This window comes from Salvia splendens, chromosome 6, assembly GCF_004379255.2.
Source record: "Salvia splendens isolate huo1 chromosome 6, SspV2, whole genome shotgun sequence".
NCBI classification, from domain to species: Eukaryota; Viridiplantae; Streptophyta; class Magnoliopsida; order Lamiales; family Lamiaceae; genus Salvia; species Salvia splendens.
The window spans coordinates 6,093,219-6,112,679 of record NC_056037.1 but is presented as its reverse complement, the minus strand read 5'-3'; the positions used below and the strand labels follow the sequence as shown (position 1 = coordinate 6,112,679).

The 19,461-nt window shown below is 36.5% G+C and overlaps 3 protein-coding genes across 4 annotated transcripts; 1 reads left to right on the top strand and 2 right to left on the bottom strand.

Moving 5' to 3' along the window:
- Positions 1–493: 493 nt before the first annotated feature.
- LOC121806623 (TOM1-like protein 9) lies at positions 494–4,972 on the bottom strand. The gene is made up of 10 exons (XM_042206740.1): positions 4,689–4,972; positions 3,964–4,042; positions 3,546–3,644; positions 3,351–3,464; positions 3,098–3,240; positions 2,817–2,898; positions 2,519–2,604; positions 2,115–2,303; positions 1,554–2,005; positions 494–1,258 (listed from the first exon to the last, which is right to left on the bottom strand). The coding sequence occupies exons 1-10, from the start codon at positions 4,787–4,789 to the stop codon at positions 720–722; spliced, it is 1,884 nt and encodes a 627-aa protein (XP_042062674.1). The 5' UTR covers positions 4,790–4,972; the 3' UTR covers positions 494–719.
- A 1,547-nt stretch (positions 4,973–6,519) lies between these two features.
- LOC121808254 (protein Mpv17-like) lies at positions 6,520–9,052 on the top strand. The gene is made up of 3 exons (XM_042208651.1): positions 6,520–6,847; positions 7,885–7,976; positions 8,468–9,052. The coding sequence occupies exons 1-3, from the start codon at positions 6,704–6,706 to the stop codon at positions 8,871–8,873; spliced, it is 642 nt and encodes a 213-aa protein (XP_042064585.1). The 5' UTR covers positions 6,520–6,703; the 3' UTR covers positions 8,874–9,052.
- Positions 9,053–9,252: 200 nt separating this feature from the next.
- LOC121808253 (beta-adaptin-like protein A) lies at positions 9,253–14,036 on the bottom strand. 2 transcript variants are annotated; one of them, XM_042208649.1, is made up of 11 exons: positions 13,777–14,036; positions 12,701–13,217; positions 12,364–12,488; positions 12,083–12,281; positions 11,592–11,820; positions 11,320–11,486; positions 10,984–11,193; positions 10,658–10,768; positions 10,415–10,591; positions 9,871–10,329; positions 9,253–9,667 (listed from the first exon to the last, which is right to left on the bottom strand). In XM_042208649.1, exons 1-11 carry the CDS (start codon positions 13,827–13,829, stop codon positions 9,377–9,379), a joined length of 2,538 nt encoding a protein of 845 aa, XP_042064583.1. In that variant the 5' UTR covers positions 13,830–14,036; the 3' UTR covers positions 9,253–9,376. The 2 variants fall into 2 exon arrangements, with proteins under 2 accessions (XP_042064583.1, XP_042064584.1); XM_042208650.1 differs by having other exon boundaries at positions 9,871–10,314; positions 13,777–14,034.
- Between the last annotated feature and the right edge of the window lie 5,425 nt (positions 14,037–19,461).

Here is a 19,461-nt window from a genome sequence, read left to right as displayed (position 1 = left end):
TATTTATTTATTTATTTATTTATTTATTTATTTATATAGTCACTAAAATCTTTTCGCTTCATTTGAAACTTGTTTCGGTATACACCAATATTTTAATCAGTTTTCAGACAGGCGATTCAGTGTACAAAAAAACGAGATTCTACATTAAGCATTTTTTTTTAGTTTTTGAATTGAAAATTTAAGTGCGTCAAGGATAAAAGAAATTCCCTGCTGATTTGTGATTTTATTTACAATTTTTTGTTGATAAATGGTAATCATTTGCTCATACTTTTTTTACAGACGTATTTATTTCTGAATTTTTGCAGTTTTGTCATAATTTTCAGGAGCACTATTTACTATTGTCCATATTACTATTAATCTTGAAACACGTTATAAATTACCGCGGGTATTAAACTTAGAAACTTATCCAAATTTTCATAATTAGAGTTAATGGTGCCACACTGAAACACACTACGTAAGGACAATAGCAGTTTAAGCAAGCTTTTCACTTGCATTCAAACAAATAATGTGTGATTTATACAAATAATAACGTCGAATTGTACTTGCATTACAAAAAATAATGTATGAGAGAGAGAGAGATACAGAGGGGAATGAGGGATGGGGTCAATGCAGGAGGCCAATACAAACAATGCGTATCAAACAAATAAAAATACAAAAAAATGAGCCAGAAATGGGTAAAAAGGAATTATGATACAGAGCAGGTGTCACAAACTCCTAGTTCAACCTACTGTGGCTTTTGCTGGTTTGTATATGGTGATGTCAACAAGGTCTTTGAAGAGCTTGTCCTCCGGCTTCATCGGCTTTCCAGACGGAACATAAGCCAGTGCCGATGCATTGTAAGAAGCTGCACTGCTGTCCCTCAGTGACAAGCCAGACATATTCTGTTCGAGATACTGGGCATTGTGCATCTGCTCCGGGCTATAGCCATATCCGTAGCTGGCCATTTGGTTGTTGTACATCTGTTGGGGATATGTGTACCCCATGTGGTCAATTTGCATTGGTTGATGATACACGCCCATGGGTTGCATGCCCCCCATCATCTGGTTGCTGAGGTGGCTTGAATAAATATATGGTCTGACCACTGGGTTATTTGACTCTGTTTCGGGCCGTGGGATGTACGCCCCACTAGGCAAGGGCTGGAAGCCGTTGGCTGCTGCTTGTGTAACTTGCGATTCTTGAGGTTGGCTAATGGCTGAGATGCTGTTGTCCAGCTGGGCTTCCCAAGGAGGAGGTGGAAAAGCACTGCTACTTTCAGAACCTACCAATGGAAACATATGAACTCAGATTTTTGCAGAAGAAAAAACTGCGTGCATCGACTCCAATTAGGGTTCATCAATCTCCGATTATGGTTTTATTAATCCCCAATTAGGACATATTAATCCCAACTTAGGCTTCAATTAGGATGGAGTGTGCTTCGTCCGAGAATGAGAGTTGATCCCAAAAAAGTGGACAGAAACAAACAAACATGATTGCATCAAACAAATAAGTTTAGATCACGGCTTGTTAGATTCACACAATTGGGATCTTCCGGCAGGAAAAATTTCAATAGTTACCATATATTGGTGAGTCTGGCAGTTGTTGCTGGTTCATTTGGCCATTCCATGTGAAGGCAGGTCCTTGCGAGTAAGTCAACTGGTCATGTTGAGCTACCAATGGATTCGAAGCGCTTCCGTTAGGGAGTAGAGACGGTTGAGGAGATTGACCATTATTTTGTTGCTGAAAATGAGGCAATGAAGAATGGGCTTGCCTATTGGGATTTGAGGATTGAATGTCACTCTGTGGATACATATCGACCAGAGCAAGAATATTCTTCTGGGATGCAACTGGGCTCGGCGGCTGAGGCTCCGACAATGGAACAAGTGCCAGAGAGTCTGCTGTCAGCAAGTTCAAATCATCTCCACTCAAAAGATCAACTTTTGCTGTAGTTGTCAATTGGTTATTAGTTGCTGGAGGAGCAGTGAGTGTAAGCAGCAACTGTCCTTCTAAATTACTTTCGAATATCGATCTGAAAGTGATATTTGCATCTTAAATGATAGATACAACCAAATTCAATCTCAAACAAGTTGGGAAATTCCGACATCAATATATTTCATAGTTGGACAGCTGAAAATTACCCCTTTTCTGATTGTTTATCACCAGTGTCAATGAGAGGAGCATCAATGTTGACCAAGGCTTGAGCAGGTTGGGGTTTTTTGTTCTCTGATTGAACAGGGATAGAGCCAGAAGAAATTGATTCATGTTTAGCCAAAATACGTTGCAAATCATCATTTAGAGCCAGTCCTTGACATAATAGCGATTCATCCCTACATCATAGAAACATGGAAAGGGCCTTTAATCAAACCAGAAGTATGATCATGCACAGCCACATCATTAGCAGGATGCTTAGTCAAAGACAGATTTAATGCATTTTGGACAGTTTCCATACGTTTGTGCATCACAAAACATACATTGATGTACAACATGAGCTCCTACAAAATAATTTATACCCATATTGAAAACTAGAAACCACAGCTCTTACGTTGTTGAGTTAACAAGATGTACAACTCTAAGCTTATAGGTACGGCACTTTTTCACCAGATCAATAATGAGATCTTGCTTTACTTCCTGCCACCAAAAAAAATTTTAATTAAAAAAATCAAAAAGAAATTCTTAAAATTTCATAATATTATATTTTAAATTAGTCTGTAACACGGTGGTAGCCATTAAGCAGCCAATTTCGCTTCCATGAGACCAGCATAAAGAAGTAATTTTGACTAAGCTACGTCAGCAGTAAAAACTTATGGTCATTCAACATAACCAAGTATAATTCACCATACCTCTTTGTTATCAGGGCCTATAGTGTTCAGCATTTCAGCAAGGACATCCAAAATACCGCGTGCATTTTCAATTTCTGTCGGGCTAACATAGAAAGATCTACCATCAACTTTTTACACGGATAATTTCCAATCACTAAGACAATAAAAAGATGCTAATAGAGGTATGAAAACCTTTAAATTACTCTGTAGTTTCAATTCTGAAAATATCAGATAAAGCCACCAGGTATTTAAGGGATTGCTAAAAACTCTATCCAGATAGGGAGAAGTTAAGAAAAATGCACCTCAATGTTGGAAATTCAGGTTCAACAGATGAATCAGCTGGAGGCGGTCTAGACTCAGAATTACCGATATTATGTGGGTTAGATGGCGGTGCAAAAACAGGCATTGATGTCTCAGAAATTCGGGGGAAAACTGCTCCGAGGCGCTGGAAAAAGGCCACAGGTTGCAGAAATAAGCAACATCGGATATGTAGGACATGAAAAAAAGTAAACCACCAAGCAATGAGTAAGTCATGAATATGCTAGCACCACATACCAACAACTCTTGATAAGCTGCAAAGTATTGGGTATATCTTGCCCTTGGTCCTCCAAAGGCTTCTTGCCAAGTATTTATTAATATTAATATCTTCTCTTTCACAAGAAAATCCGGCTGCAACAAGAAATTTTGCGTCATTAGAAATTCTAACAACTTTTGGAAAGGAATCTAAGGGCGATAATAGCGACTAACTACCTTCTTCTTCGCAATTTTCACCATCTCACGTGGCAACTCCCTCTCAGCCACAAGCATATGGACAATATCACCACAGTTCTTAACAATTGTCTCCAATAGCTAGAACACAGAACAAAACCCCAACTATTAACATTCCATCAATTGCAGGAAATCAGATACATTTCCTATAAAGGTTCTTTAGTTGTGGACAATTCTTTCAACACTTAAGTCATAGGGTAAGAACTGATCTACTAAATGTTTTTAAGGGAATCTTTATTGCCGTGTATAACTTAATAGAAATGAGAGTTGACTCATTGGCTATTCAGTTTCCCTGATGCACGTGTACTCACAATTTGCACCCTAAGTGTGACTTTTAGCAATTATGGTTACCGTTACTACAGGACCAGCAAAATGTTTATGAAAGAAAAGTCAAGCTTACAGTCAGGGCAAGGAGCTGGACTCTGGGCCGTTTGCTACGTAGGCGATTCTTTATACCTTTTACAACATCTTTTGCTTGTCTGATACAAACAAGAGAGACCATGAGCTCACAGAAGGAATGTGCTATGCTTTCTCAATAAAAACAACTAGAATGCACATAAAGAGGTGAAGCTAATTCACAAATTTCTAGCATTCAGCATGAATGAAAGACACTACTGATCAGTTCAATTATCATGGTGATATAGATCCTCCCAGATCTATAGATAGCTTCCTCCTTCCAAATCCAATAGTGACAAACCAACTACCTCATACCTCAGTTTTTCGTTACACACTCCAGAATACAAACTACTCAGGCAACATAAATTATTTAAACTAATCATTAAAAGGAAAGTAGGTCACTTAATCATCTAATCATAGCAATATGATACATCATGATGCGTAACATGACTTCAAACTGTAGTTGACATCCTAAAATTATCAACGAGATCAATCAGTAGTTCAAGTCGGTTACATTCTAAAATCATCATGAACATCTCCATTTCTGCTGACCAGCTAAATCAACACTTCTAATCATTCCAAACACAATTATGAAGCTTGATTTCCATTTAATTACAGACATTAAAATCAGATCAAATGCAGACTAACGCAAAAAGCATGCTGGAAAAGCAATCATTACACTAAAACTAAAAGAGTTCGTAAAAACTATATGCAACTTGAGAGAATTACGCGGGATCGGCATTGCAAATATCGCAGATCTCGATATTTCTCGCCCAATCTGGACCGATCAGCATGTCGCTCGTAGCTCTTTCCACCATTGCATTCACCATTTTCGCTACAAAATAATATCTCTCGCCGGATAAATATTACTGATCCCACCGGAGCTGCCGAGTCACCGCTGGCGGAACCAGTCACGAAATTCCGGCGACGCCCTCGGAGATTAAACTATAATTTGAACTAAATATTTTATTTATCAAAGGCGTCAGATCGCAGGCTTTTATCAAATGTATAGATCTTTTATGAATTTGGTATAAGAAAAATATTGAAATATTATGTATATATATAGGTGAAGATTATTAAATAGTATATTAATTATATTTAAAATTCATTCCCACTGACCTGTCAACTGTTGCAATAGCATTGTTCTAAAATGTCGGTGTAATCCATCCGTCTAGGGTTGGTTTAGTACGATATACTGTACCGTGAGTGTCATACCATATACCGTACTAGAAGTTACGGTATGACAAAACAACATACCGATACAGTACTGAATTTTTGATATACCGAATTCCGGCATACCTTAAAATTAGGTAAGATAGTTTTTGATACCGTTACCATACCGTATTTTCGATATACCGTATTTTTACGGTGTACCAAATGCGGTTATACCTGTAATATCGGAAAAAATCTATTATACCCAAAATATGTAAAAAAATAATTCTATTTTTATTTTTGTATAACAGATAATTCTGTTTTCAAATTTTAGTATGAATATAACATAAATATTATATATATATATATGTGTGTGTGTGTTTTTTTATATATATAAACACATAGGAAATCTAATACCGTTATATACCGGTATACTGAAGATTCGGTATACCACGGTATAGGAAATCTAATACCGTTACCGTACCGAAAAATCAATATAGTATTTTTTCGGTATGGTAAGTCCGATATTCATGTATTTCGGTATAATTCCTCAGCCCTACCTCCGTCTGTGTCTCTATAATACTTCATCTGTCTCAATTAAGTAGAGTCGTATTCTTTCTTGTATATCTCAACTAAGTTGAGTAATTTCCTTTGTTGACTAAAAATAAAACATCCCATCATTCTTAATTTTTCCCATCACCGACCTTACTCTCTCTATATCGTACATGTTTTATTCAACTTTCCTACTTTTCAACACAATTTCTTAATCTACGTGTTTAAAAGTTTTATATTGACTTAATTGGAACGGAGGGAATAATAATTAATTACAGTAAAAATATAGTAAAATAAGATAAATAATTATATATAGAAACTCCTTTTTACATTACTATCTCTCTTATTTTATTTATATCCACTTAAATTACTCCTTATTATCATTTTTTTAAACACAAGGGTCCAAAATGAAACGTCGTCTCTGCTGCATGGATGGGTGGAATATAATTTAAAAAAAAACTAACATTGTACTCTTTGCTCCTTTTTGCTGTCAATTCACTTTTTTAAAAAATAGTATAACTATATTTTTTATATTTTACTTTTAGAATTAATGACTATGTCACTTATCTACTTTATCTATACTTTATTATTATATGTACCTTATTAACTACTCCCTCCGTTCCATTGTAGTGGGAGCATTTCTTTTCGGCACGGAGATTAAGAAAGTAGAGAGATGAAGAGAGAATAAAGTAAGAGAGAGTAAAGTAAGTGAGAAGAAATGTGTTAACTTTTACTAAAAAGGGAAATGACTCCACTACTATGGAACGTACCAAAATGGCAAAATGACTCCACTACTATGGAACGGAGGGAGTACAACTTAATTCATTATAGTATTTCATTTTCTTAAATATTTTACCTAAGGAATCAATAGAGATAGAAAATTAGGCAGAGAGAGAAATTAAGGAGAGAAGCCAATCCACCTTTGTTCCCTACTGTCTGTGAGAGAGTTGAAACTTGAAACACTCCCTCTTAACACAATCGTTTGGAAAAAAACCGTGAAGAAAACGTCGGATTAAGCTGATTGAATTAAGAGGAAAATCATGTTGAGATTGTGGAAATGGTACCAGAATTGTTTAGCGACGCATCCAGTAAAAACGCAGGTGATTAGCTCCGGCTTCATTTGGGGGTTGGGCGATATTGCAGCTCAAGCCGTCACGCACTCCACCGCCAAGCCGCAAAAGCATGTGCGTTGTCATTCCTATTATTATTATCATTTCCTTTTTCACATTCGAGGTTTTTGCTAGGGGTTTTGGTTTTGATGATTTTAATTGCGCGTTTTTGTTTGAATTTTTTCAATAGGGGAACTTGCACAGTTTGTATTTCGCTTGCATTTTTAGGGTTTGATGGAATACGATGCTAATTGATGTCTTATGATTTTCAATTGAGGGATTTTGCGCGTGTAGGGATCGTTTACTGTGAGAAACCTGCGTTTGCATGCTGTTCAATTTGGTTTGGTGATGAAATGGTTATCATTTCCCTATTTTTATGTGACTTTGTTTACTTGTATTAGTCGTTGTATGTGGATTTGTATGAAATTTAGTGAAGGATTGGTTCGATTCTGATAGAGAACTTCGATAGTGTTTGTTGTGGAAGGTTGTTCGGCTACTTGGCCCTGATATTGCACATAAATGCTATTGATTGGCATCATATATATGATAGTGAAGCAATGGTGTATCTCTGTTTAGAGGTTTATTCTCCCATAATCTACTTGTTCAATCATGCTCTTCATGTTATTTTCGATCTCTTATCCAACAGATGGTGGGAGTGTTCTGCTGCTTGAACTCGTGCACTGTGAAATACCTTTGCCAGTAATCTTAGTGTAACACGTGAAGATAATGGATGTGAATTCATCTTATTACTTATTTCATGGCAATGGATGAATCAGTATTTATGATGCTAGCAATAATCTTTACTGTGATAAAACTAGATGTTGTGGTGTGTTTCTGAACGTTCTTAAGACACCCTATATCTCTTAACAGTGTGGACAATAGTATTACGTGGTTGTGCTTCTTTGAAGGTATTAAGCTGCTTCCCAGCAGAGAATAATGAATAGAACATAAAATTCATAAATGGGCTGTTCCTCCATTTCATAAATATGATAGGTGGATCAGTCTTTGCGAATTCGGGGTTTGATTTTAGGTTTGATAAGTTGTTGATTTTTTGAGATAATGGGTCCCTCATTCTTCAATTAATAATGGTATATCCGTGTTCACTTCTCCAGGATGAACATAAAGAATTAAAGATCAATTGGAGACGAGTAGCCACCACAACCGTGTTTGGTCTTGGATTTGTTGGTCCAGTTGGTCACTACTGGTCAGTATTTTACCTATTTCCCGCATTGTTTTAGGAAAGTTGTATTTTTTACTTTTTACTTGTATAAACTCTTACATATGCTCGGTTTGAATATACTGGTGGATATACTCTATTCACTTCAACTGCATGCCCAGCCATTAATGACAAGCATACAACTGTTGCCATATTTGAATCTGTTGCATTCTACTTAGTTCACTAAAGAGACGCAAACTATTTTCCATTATGACTTGCTTGAAGAAAAACATTGAAATGCACAGCTAGTGCACACTAGTTTTTTTACTGACTACTGTACTAGTATCAGTGTATGTCAACAAACGAGAAACCAGCAATGGGCATATTCTGTATCATCTTCCGGATACTTGAGCACAACAGTATTTTCCTGTATCTCATTTGTATGTCACTCTGGCTGGTAACTGTCAATGACACAGCCCAGAATTGTAGGGGAAAATGTTGGATGACAATAATGTTATTAATATTTGTCTGCCATGCAGGTATCAGGGGCTGGACCGCATCATTAGGGTGCGGCTAAAGCTACAGCCAAATTCTTTCCGTTTTGTTGCTTCAAAAGTAGCAGCTGATGGTATAATCTTTGGGCCCTTGGATTTACTCGTGTTCTTCACTTACATGAGCTATTCCTCGGGAAAAAGCACTGCTCAGGTTAAAGAAGATGTCAAAAGAGATTTTCTCCCAGCTTTGATTTTGGAGGGAGCAATATGGCCAGCTGTTCAGGTTGCCAACTTCCGATTTGTCCCTGTTCATAACCAACTTCTTTATGTCAACCTATTCTGTTTGCTGGATAGCTGCTTCCTTTCGTGGATTGAGCAACAACAAGACGCCCCCTGGAAGCGATGGTTGAAATCTAGTATCTCATTCAAGGAAGAGGGTCAAGGCGGCTGAATTCTGTTGTCCCTTCTTATAGCTTCTCCTTGAGTTTTCTGGTAATCACCATTTTTGTCGGTGGAAAATCGAGCATTGAGCCAGTTTTAAGAACACCTTTTAATGGTGGCTTGTATATTTGAAGTGGGTATCCATGAAAAACATTGTTCCATCCAACAAGATGACGACAAGTTCTCTCTTTTCTTGTTGATCATTTTTCTCTTATTTTTTTCCCCTATGATAAATTTGTTGAACTTGGTAAAACAAGCAAATTCATAGTATTATCAAATTAGAATTTACATTATTTTCAGAAATGAGCTTTGCTTCCATATCAATTTCAATTTACTAAGTTACTGTAAAAATATAACTAAGTCCAATAACATATTGGAGGAGCAGGACAGACAAAAAGACAACATAAATGAGCTATTTTTTTCACGTATTGTACACAAATCGAATTTTACAACTGTTTCTATTGTTCATTGTTTTTCCAGACAAAAATGGAACTAAAAATGTTGTTTAGAAGCCTAAGCAGAACCAAATTTGGCCAGCGCAGACTGGAACAACTCGGAGAATGCCTGTGACGTAGCCTGGTCATCGGCTTTGATCTTTAGTTGCACTCTACACGACGATGAGTTGATGATACACTCCACAAGATAAGCAGACGAACCATCTTCCTTCTGCGCGAAGAAAAAGAACTTGAATTTTGGGGCTTGGCCACCTGATGCTATGCAGTTGATGGAGTGGCCTTGCATATGCTGAGGGAGGGCCTGAGGATTCATCATTCCCGCCACTCCTCGTGGATCTATTGAGGTTTCCTAAACGAATAAACAACAAAAGGGCTTCATCTATAAGATGTGTAACAAGAGAAAAATTATGGAAAACGCAAACAATAAGTAGAGAGCTTATTTCAAGTCTGGGCTATTAATTTTCAACTGAAGCCTAATAAAGCCCACAACCAAATCCATATACCCTCATCACAAGCATATTAGTAAAAAGGCAGCTATGGAGGTTCATAAACCTGGGATAAAGATATGGATTGCTGGCGCCATTTCTGCTGAAAAGCGTTCGCGTCTATGGAAGCTTTGGCATTAAGCAGCAAGGTAGGAGGAGCAGAACTGGGTGCGGCTGGCATTCCAAGACCGAGTAGATCATCAATTGCAAAGCTAGCAGGTGGATGTACTGTAGATGGCTGGTCTATCGATACGAGATCAAAGTGGCCTTGAGAAGCACCAGCTGTTGTCGAGGCATTGTAAGACGGGGCACTATATGCAGAACCATTGCTTCTATAACCATGACCCTCTTCCTTCTCGGATGTACCCAATAACAAGTCATTGTCATTTGCCTCGACTCTCTGAGCCGCAACTGCAGCATCTGAAGGCTCGGTGCCAATAGATAGATTACCCAGTTCCTCTGAGAAAGCAAATGGGCCTCTGTGTTCCTTGTCAGTGAACATGTATGATGGCTGCAAAAATTGTGCCTGCATTAGATAGCGTGACCTGGCTCGATACATACTTCTGAGTATATATATATTGGTTGCGCATTTACCCAGGAATCAGAAATACCTTTTGGTATACGACAGAGAGACTGTTGAATTCATCGAAGATGCGATCTTTCATTTCACTACTTTGTGTATCTGCAAAGACTGAAACAGCTTGTTTTGGAGGGTTTACAATGCGCTTAGCAACAGAAACATCATACTTTAGAAGCCTATAGTACAAAAGAGCTCGATCGCGAACATCCTGCAGTTAACCAAGATTTAGCAACCATTCTAGCATTAACAGAAGGATCGTAAACTTGAGCTTGACCTGATGAAAATCAGCAACACCAGCTGCTAGAGCATCCCCTAGTGCCTTTTGAGTCTCTGGTGCTCTTCTCAAGAAGCACTTCATTACTGCTGTAAGAAGATGTAAGCGAACCTGTGTATCATATAAAAGTTAATTACTAGAGCAGGATAGGTTAATTGAGTTTAGTTTTTTCTTATTCTACTGCATGTTTCAAGATGGCTTCTGCAATGGCAATTTATAATTTAAATAAAAGAACCAAAAAGCAAGCTGAACCCACCTAGCAGAAAATATATAGGAATTAAATGAAAAACGACAACAAAAGAAAAAAGAAAGTGGCTTCCAGTTACCTCAGTAGAGTCCTCCTCGTCCCAGTTCTCAACAAGGCCCTCCAGAATATAAGGACTATCTTGCATATCTTGAGCATATTCACCAAGCATCCAAATGAGAGCAGCTTTGGCTTTTGGTTCCTGAACATTTTTGCTGCTGATATTCCCAACAACTGCTATGCAGTCATGGCTCCACTGAGGATATTTTCTGAGCAGATCTTTCACAAGAACCTAGATATGTAACATGTTAAGCTCAAGCTTCTCCACGACACATACTTCAAGAAATTGGAAATCCGCAATAGTATATCTCAATATTGGCAAATCGGCATGGCCCTAGAAAAGAAACTAGATACTTACAAGAGTTTCAGCAGTCACATGCTCTTTTTCCATTTCCAAGAACTGAAGCAGTCGATCAACTATTGCATTCACATCATATTGTTGCAAAGCAATTTTACCAACAGCTCGAATTGATTCCCTTGCCATTGAGATATCAACATTGGCAACATATTCACAAAGTTCAGTCACTGGAATTGAACCACAAGGTTGGCAGTGAGCAGTGACTAGAGTATAATTTGATTATGTTCTCTTTCATAGCAAAGGCTTAAGAATGCAAACAGAATGAAAGTCACCTATCTCATATGTATTGCTCTCATTTGCCACAGCAGTCAACATCTCAAGCTTCAATTTCTTGACATAAAACGGCTCATTATACTGGCAGTAGAAGTGCTTGTAGTCTGAAGAGAAAATGTATGGTGCACGCATCACAAGTAAATGAAGGTGGCTAAGAACTGCATAAGATTGCTCAGGACTTCCTGAGCTTACCAAAGTGAGCAGAGGAGCTTTAATTCGCTCATAGACCTGGAGAATGTATCAGCATTTTTTTATCAGATGATATAACAACATATCTCAAATATAAGGTACTGCATTGTGATTTCTGCAGGCTTTAACTGCAGCAGCAAAAGTATGTAGAGTTCTAAATGCCATACACATGGACTAGAACAAAACTCTTCGTGCGACAAACTCTCAACGCATTAAATTCAGTTTTATTAGGAACCACAATCATGCTAATGTTCATCATTATTTGTGAAGTTATGGATAATAAAATGAAAAGATAAAGTACCTGTTGGTGAACATCAGTCATGGACAGCGTCATATGTAAAAAGACCTTAATAATTGCCAAGACAACTGCACCATTTGCATGATGAAGTCTATCTTCAAGAAGATTCATTATGTCAAAGATCTCTTCAGTATCCATAGGAGCATATTTAGAAACCAACTCTAAGATAATACACTGTGCCCATTCACTGAACTCTTTCATCCTGAATCCGTAGGAAACCAAGTTAGGTCCTTTTACAAGATAGAAAAATGATTTCATGGCGGGAAACTTCTTTCACTCGATACCTATTTAAAAAGTAATACACAATTGGCTTGCTAAGCAATGTTTCTCTCTCCCTTGCTGCTTCCTCAGATGTACTTGCTTCGAGACTCCAGATCTCTTGCAGAGAAGTTAAACAGTTTGCCACAACCTGTTTAAACAATTGCAGAACTAGTGATAAAATGGTAGCTGTAGTGTGATAGCCATTGTCCAATGACTTGTACTAGCCAGCATCCAAACTCAACTTTTATATTAAGTCGTAAATTTTGTATGTGTCAAGCAGAAAACAACCTTTATATTAAGTCATAAAAGTAACATCTATTCCTAAGAAAAGGTTACTGCATCAAGGGTGCAAAACCTGACCTGGGAATCTTTGTCTTTGAGCATTAGTTGCTTCAACAGAGGTGGAAAATCAGCATCCAAGCATGTTGAAGCCGATAGGTGATACAGCTTAAGCACTCCGACAGCTGCAACCATCCTCACATAGCTATTCCCATCTTTTAACCCATTACCTAACGGCCCCACCAAGTACTCCACCAAATTCGCCACACCAAGTAAGCACAAACTCCTCAAAGCCAAACCTCGAATCATGGGGTCCTCATCCTTGCAGTCTCTTTGAAGAAAGTTAATAGTCAAAAGCGCAAGATCCGGATTGTGTTTTGCATAATTCCCAACATACAAATAACACATCTTTTTCAGCACAATGTCTGAGGTAGCCGAGCACATCACCATTTCACTAAAAACTGAAGATACATCAATCCCAATAGTCATGTAAGATATAACCTTCTTGAACAGCTCCCTCTTTGTGTCATCTGTTCCAGGCGCTCGGCTACCTGCCAGCAGGCGTAGCTGCGTTTTAAGATCAGAAACCTCTCCCTTTCTGATAAAAGTAGAAAACAAGAATTAGACCTCTGGGAACTACTACTATCAACATTTTCAGATATAAGATTATATGCTCTACAGTTGAAATGTTGAATTCAGTACAACCTATTGCCCCAATTAATCATTATTCCCTCCCTAACACACAGGCACACACAAAAAAGGGGCCAATTCTTCATTTCTCATCTAATCATCCAGCTGAGAATACGACCAATTTTTCGTTTCTCATCTAATCATCCAGCAATCACTCATCTCAAAACTACCATTACACAGAAAAATAACTCATGAATCAATGAGTTTCTTCACTTCATATTCCTTATTCAAAACGAATGGATCAAAATTAAGCATTTTCTTATCATGAATACTCAGAGCATTACCCAAAACCAGCAGTTCCAACATTCATCAAACTAATTCATACTCCCAGCGCTAAAATTGAGATAGAAACTAAAAATGCAAACTAACTCCTAGTAAAATTATGCTACACATATCGGCACGCAAACATATAGATGGGAATAGATTGACATTGGGCGGGCGGAGGGATTATGTGATCGGAAAATTACCCAGACGGCTGCGAAGGAGAAGGGGATCGATGAGATTGAGCTGGAGGTGCCATAGCTAATTCTGATTTCTTCAAATTCACGTCGCAATTCGCCCTACTCTGAGACTTAGATAGCACTCACTGCGATTTTGAGAGGAAAAAACGATCTTTATGAGTAAAAATTACATGCGGAGACAATTTGATCATGATCGATGATATTTTCCTCTCTCTCTCTCTCTCTCTCTCTCTCTCTCTCTCTCGTTTTTTGACTTATTTTTTTCGTTTTTTTTTGTGTTTTGTTTTCCGTCCATAAATCATTTTCGTCGGAGTGATTTCAGTTTTATTTTGTTTTACGTAAATGATTTTTTTATTGCTTGTTTGAAGATGGCAAAACATAAATTGAGGATTTAATTAGCTCTGCTACCTTTTATATCTAGAATTCTAGATATATATTTATAAAAATATATTTTTAGAATCAAAAGAAAATATATATTAATGGGAGTAAGAGATCCGATACTCATTATATTTTGAACTCACAATCATGTACTTTAAAATAATAATACATGGTTTAATTAAAAATGGGAAGCATGAGTAAAAATTATTTCCTTAAAAGGCCCATAAATATTTGAAACCCATTCGAATGGCCCAAATCATTTTTCAGACCAATGGGCTTTTTCGGTTCCTTCCGTACAGTAATATTTTCAGTGGAATTTAATTACTAGTAATCCTATTTAGTTCGACCAATATAATAAAAAATTTATTTCCAATCTTTCTTTTAGACGAAATTAATTTTTAACTTAATCGCATACTAGTATTAAAGTGATTTTGTATTCTTAAAATTATTTTATAAGGAGCGGAGTAGATGTTCTGAGATAAGTTAATTAGTAGGAAAATCACAGTTAGATGATAGGAATTAAATTTAAAATGTCACAACAATAGAATCTGACATTTAAGTATTAATTAATTCATGACAATGGGGAATATAAGTTGGTCAGAAAGGTTTTTACACATAGTAGAGATTAACTGAAAGCCATGCCACCAGATACTGTAATACAGATAAACAAAAAAAAATTATTGTTCCTTTACCAAAAAAAAATTCTTGTTCCATTTTATGGGAACAAAGCAAACAAATTTATACTTGAATTATTATATCCCTGGCCAGGCCTCTTTAATTTTACTTTAAAATATTATTTGAAAAAAATTTACCCTGTTATGACTGAACAATTTCAGTAGTGTATTAGGAAAATCAAGGGTGCAAAACCTGACCTGGGCTGCTTCAAATTACAAAAATAATTATCTTGTGCAGGTGAAGAAAATTGGGGCTTTTAATACATATTGATAGAATCAAGTTATATAGATGTATATTTCGCTAATTTTATACTCCCTCGGTTTCGTCTATCAATAGTAGAAGTCCTACTTTTTGGCGATATGAGTTTTAACAAATATGAAGGCACATAGGTGCAAAAAATTTTATTAATAGTATGACTTTCATTTGATATAATATTAATTGTATAACTAAATGTTAGTGAAATGAGTTAATAAATAGAATGTGTTCACTACATTTAGTGAAATAAGACATTGAATGTCGGCCATCTCAAAATGACAAATTATAAGACATTTATAGGCCAATTTTTTCTTTTATATTTGTCTTACTTTATCATTTTTACATTAAAACGTGTGTTATCCACTGTCAAGACTATTTTTCGTGGACGGAAGTAGTATGTTGATTGAATGAAACACATCGGCTCTAGCTAGAGGGTTTAATATCTTAATAGTGTGGACAAGTGGGCTTTCAAGTTACAAATATTATGCACTATTTCTGTTTGTGCTTTTCCCATTTGCTTGTGCAGTGAAAAATAAAAGGTTTCATTGTAAACCAATAAAGATTAAGATTTGTGATCAAGTCTCCGATGTTGACGAGAATAAAAAAGAATGGTAGTAGTATAATTGTTGTTTGAAGGAGTACTTCCCAATAGAAAGATGGATATTCCACCATTCTCACTTCTCCATATAAGATGGATATTCCACCATTTTAGCAGGCTCTTTCTCTATCACACACTGCTTATAGTTGGTCTTTTCATCTGACACAATCAGTCTTATGAATTAGTACTAGTGCTTTTTAGTTATTACTACAACTCAAGAATCTAGTGGAGCAATTTAAGCATGTGTATGAAATAAAGGAACTACTTACGTTATTGAAGACAAAGTGGTGGTCCATTTACTAATTTCTATCTTTGTTTTGGAACATTGATATGATCCGTGAACATTTGTGAACCGATTATTAAAATATATGATGATGATCATGGTTGTATTCATGTCAAAATTCTGATATTTTCATTTACACATATACATCTCGAGAGTCGAAAGTTGGGAGCATAATTACAGAACCAAAATGCCCCTTCCCACCATTTCTTCACCTTTATACATTTATTACAAATTTTCAAATATATATAAAAACTAGTATAGAATATTCCTTCTCAAGTATATAAAAAAATTATATATATATATATATATATATATATATATATATATAGGGTTATGTTAGGTTGAGATTTTTTAGCTTAATTGAGAATTGAGATACATTTTCAGCCATTCTTCTATAATATTTTCGAAATGTCAACTGCAAGTAGATTATGTCAACTCGGGGGTATTATCGTCAATAGCCTGCACATCAAATGTCAACAACTTATAGTTGATATTATGCGTGTATAGTTTACATGAATTGTATATGTAGTTAACATTATAGGTGTGTAGTTGACATGAATTGTATATGTAGTTGATAAGAAAATAAAAAATTTAAAAAATTAAAAAAAGTTATTAATTGAATAAAATGTACCATGAAATTATCATTCTGCCATTTCATAATTAATTAATCTAAAAATATTTTCCATGTGCCAAATTCTGGACCATTCATTTAATAAAAATGAGTGACTGAAAATGCATCTCAATTCTCAATTAAGCTAAAAAATCTCAACCTAACAGGACCACATATATATAATTTTGCCCCTCCTACCATGAAACCCTAGCTTCGTACCGGAATATATGTATCTAACTTCATCAAAATCAAGTTGTATCGTTCATATATAATATAATAATCGAACTCATTGAGCAAGCATTATTTAAGCAAGTACTGTTTTCAATGTTTCACATCATAACATTACATATATATGTGTGCTTCACCTAAATGGAGTGTTGCAGTCATAATTAGAAACTTGGGACCCTATTTAAAAGTGACTCGACTTTTCAACATATTCACCATTGGTATATATATATATAGAGTTGTGATCAATCTCGAACCAATTTTAAAGACCGAACTAGAGACCAAATCTGGGCCATTAGATCTAGTTTATTTGATGAGATGTGCTGCTGTGTAAATTTTTCGGTCTTCATTACAGACCCATTTTACTTCATTGTATAGGTTTATTACTTCATTTCGTACGTAATACCTTGAAACTATAACATGTTTTTACTTTCTTCCAGTAGGTTTTGAAATGATTCAACATATGTTTCATTTGAATTTATATATATATATCGTCGACAAATATATATTACCACTCAACATACATATACTGACGGATGATTATTATGATGATGATTTGTCTCTTTCATTGGTGTATCTTTTCATGCATCCAAAGATGCTGGAATTTATTGTGCATATATTAATTATTCATAGTTTTTCCCTCTCCACAAATGAACGACTAGTCAAAGTCATATATAAAAATGGCACTCTCTTTATTCTAAATAGTTAGTATCTTGGTCAAAGTGGAGATGATGTTCATCTCTTTTAGGTATTTTTCAAGATTAATCCTATATATAGGGAGGCCTAACACCCACAAGCATGCATGACTAGTATATACTACAGTATAATCTTTTGTTGGTTCATAAATTATACTTATGTTACAAAAATAGAAAAAAAATTGAATGTCGTTTGGGAGTGTCCGTTGACGCATAGACATATGTAAACTTGAAAGCAGAATTACTTTCATAGCTTCTATAGTAAATACTCCTGCTAAATAGTTATAATTGAAATACTAATCAATGGCTTTTATAGGTAAAAGGATTTATTTGTTATTAAAGCTTAGTATATTCAATTTGATTGGGGTACCACCAAAATTGATGTTGCAAATGTTGGTACAATTGTACATATTCAAAGATTATGTAGACCACAAATAGTGGTCACAAGTTATGTGATGGATAACGTATGACATGATACCACTTATCCTTCGTACACATGCTGCACATTCATATATACTTAATTAAGCATCACACCATGTAATTAACCATCCAATCCAAACAATAAATAATTTAATTAAATTTATAAAAATTTAACAAATTTCTAAGAATTCTATTTTATACAAAGTTTATTGCTAATAATCTTATTATAAAGAGGAATAAAAAAGATAGAAAAACTAAATAGTTATATAGTTTTATATTTTTCAAAATCATTGGGAGTCTTAGCTAGCCCCACCCCATAGATCCTCTAAGGGCATCCGCAACGTGTCTCGTTGCGGTCCCTATCTCATCTCGGAGAGATGAGACGGCAGCGACACAGCGTTGCGGGCTCCGTCTCGTCCCCAGCCCGTCCCTATCCCGTCCCGTAACTCATCGCTGAGAGACACTCAGCGAGTTGTCTCGCCACGAGCGTTGGCGACGTGGCGAGCTGCGGTTCGTCCGTGTCGCCCACTCGCCGGCCCGCGGGTGGGCGTCGTTTATTTTCGTTGAAAATGTATTTTTTTATTATTTTTTAAAAAAAAAATCAGAAAAAATTCAAAAAAAAAATCCCAAAATTATACTAGCAGTTTATAGCCGTTTTTTTACAATTTTTTTATTTTTTTTATTTTTTAAAAGCCCCAATCACTTCTATAAATATCAAATCATTCCCACAAATTAATCCACAAAAAAAAACTCTCTATTCTCTCTCAAACACTCTACATTCTTCATCTCAAAACATTATTCTTCTCCCAAATTTAATCCATTCATGGATTCATTTGAGCAAATGCGTCGAATAATGGAAGAATCGCTAGCAGAAGATCGACGTCGGGAGGAGGAGGAAGCCGCGGCGCCTCAAAGGCGATCCCGGATTTACATTCATCGTAACCGGGAGACCTACTTCTGTCGTCGTTTCCGCATTCGGAAACGGCTATTTATGCATATCGCAAACACATTGGCAGCCCGGGAAGAGTTCTTCTAAGAAGGGTTCGACGTCGTTGGCCTTCCCAGTTACAGAAATGTACTGCAGCAATCCGTCAGCTTGCTACTAGACAAACGACGGATGTGTTCGACGAATACCTGCACATTGGGGAAAGCACTGGGAGAATGTGTTTGATAAACTTCTGCAAAGGCGTTTGGGCAGCCTTCACCGATGAATTTCTCCGGAAGCCAAGCACGACAGATTATCAATTTCTGCTCCGACTTCATGAAGAAGTGCACGGATTTCCCGGGATGCTTGGCAATGGAAGAATTGCCCAGTGGCGTGGAGGGGGTCATACACGAGCGGCAATAAAGACACCAACCCCACCGTTATAATCGAGGCCGTTGCTGACTACCGGCTATGGATTTGGCATGCGTATTTCGGGGTCCCCGGATCGAATAACGACGTCAACGTGTTCAACCAATCCGACCTCTTCACCGAAGTTTTGAATGGTAAAGCGCCGGCCATAAACTTCATTGCTAACAACCGGCAGTGTAAAATGGGGTACTATCTTGC

Bases quoted from the DNA above. Each gene is read 5' to 3' on its own strand.
- LOC121806623 (XM_042206740.1), bottom strand. From the start codon at position 4,789: ATGGTGAATGCAATGGTGGAAAGAGCTACGAGCGACATGCTGATCGGT. The intron at 4,043-4,688 runs GTAATTCTCTCA...TGTTTGTATCAG, and splicing joins ATTTGCAATGCCGATCCCGC to ACAAGCAAAAGATGTTGTAA. The intron at 2,006-2,114 runs GTAATTTTCAGC...TATCACTTTCAG, and splicing joins GATAAACAATCAGAAAAGGG to ATCGATATTCGAAAGTAATT.
- LOC121808254 (XM_042208651.1), top strand. From the start codon at position 6,704: ATGTTGAGATTGTGGAAATGGTACCAGAATTGTTTAGCGACGCATCCA. The intron at 6,848-7,884 runs GTGCGTTGTCAT...TCACTTCTCCAG, and splicing joins CCGCCAAGCCGCAAAAGCAT to GATGAACATAAAGAATTAAA. The intron at 7,977-8,467 runs GTCAGTATTTTA...TCTGCCATGCAG, and splicing joins GGTCCAGTTGGTCACTACTG to GTATCAGGGGCTGGACCGCA.
- LOC121808253 (XM_042208649.1), bottom strand. From the start codon at position 13,829: ATGGCACCTCCAGCTCAATCTCATCGATCCCCTTCTCCTTCGCAGCCG. The intron at 12,282-12,363 runs GTATCGAGTGAA...CTACGGATTCAG, and splicing joins GTGTATTACTTTTTAAATAG to GATGAAAGAGTTCAGTGAAT. The intron at 11,487-11,591 runs GTGACTTTCATT...GTTCAATTCCAG, and splicing joins GAGCAATACATATGAGATAG to TGACTGAACTTTGTGAATAT.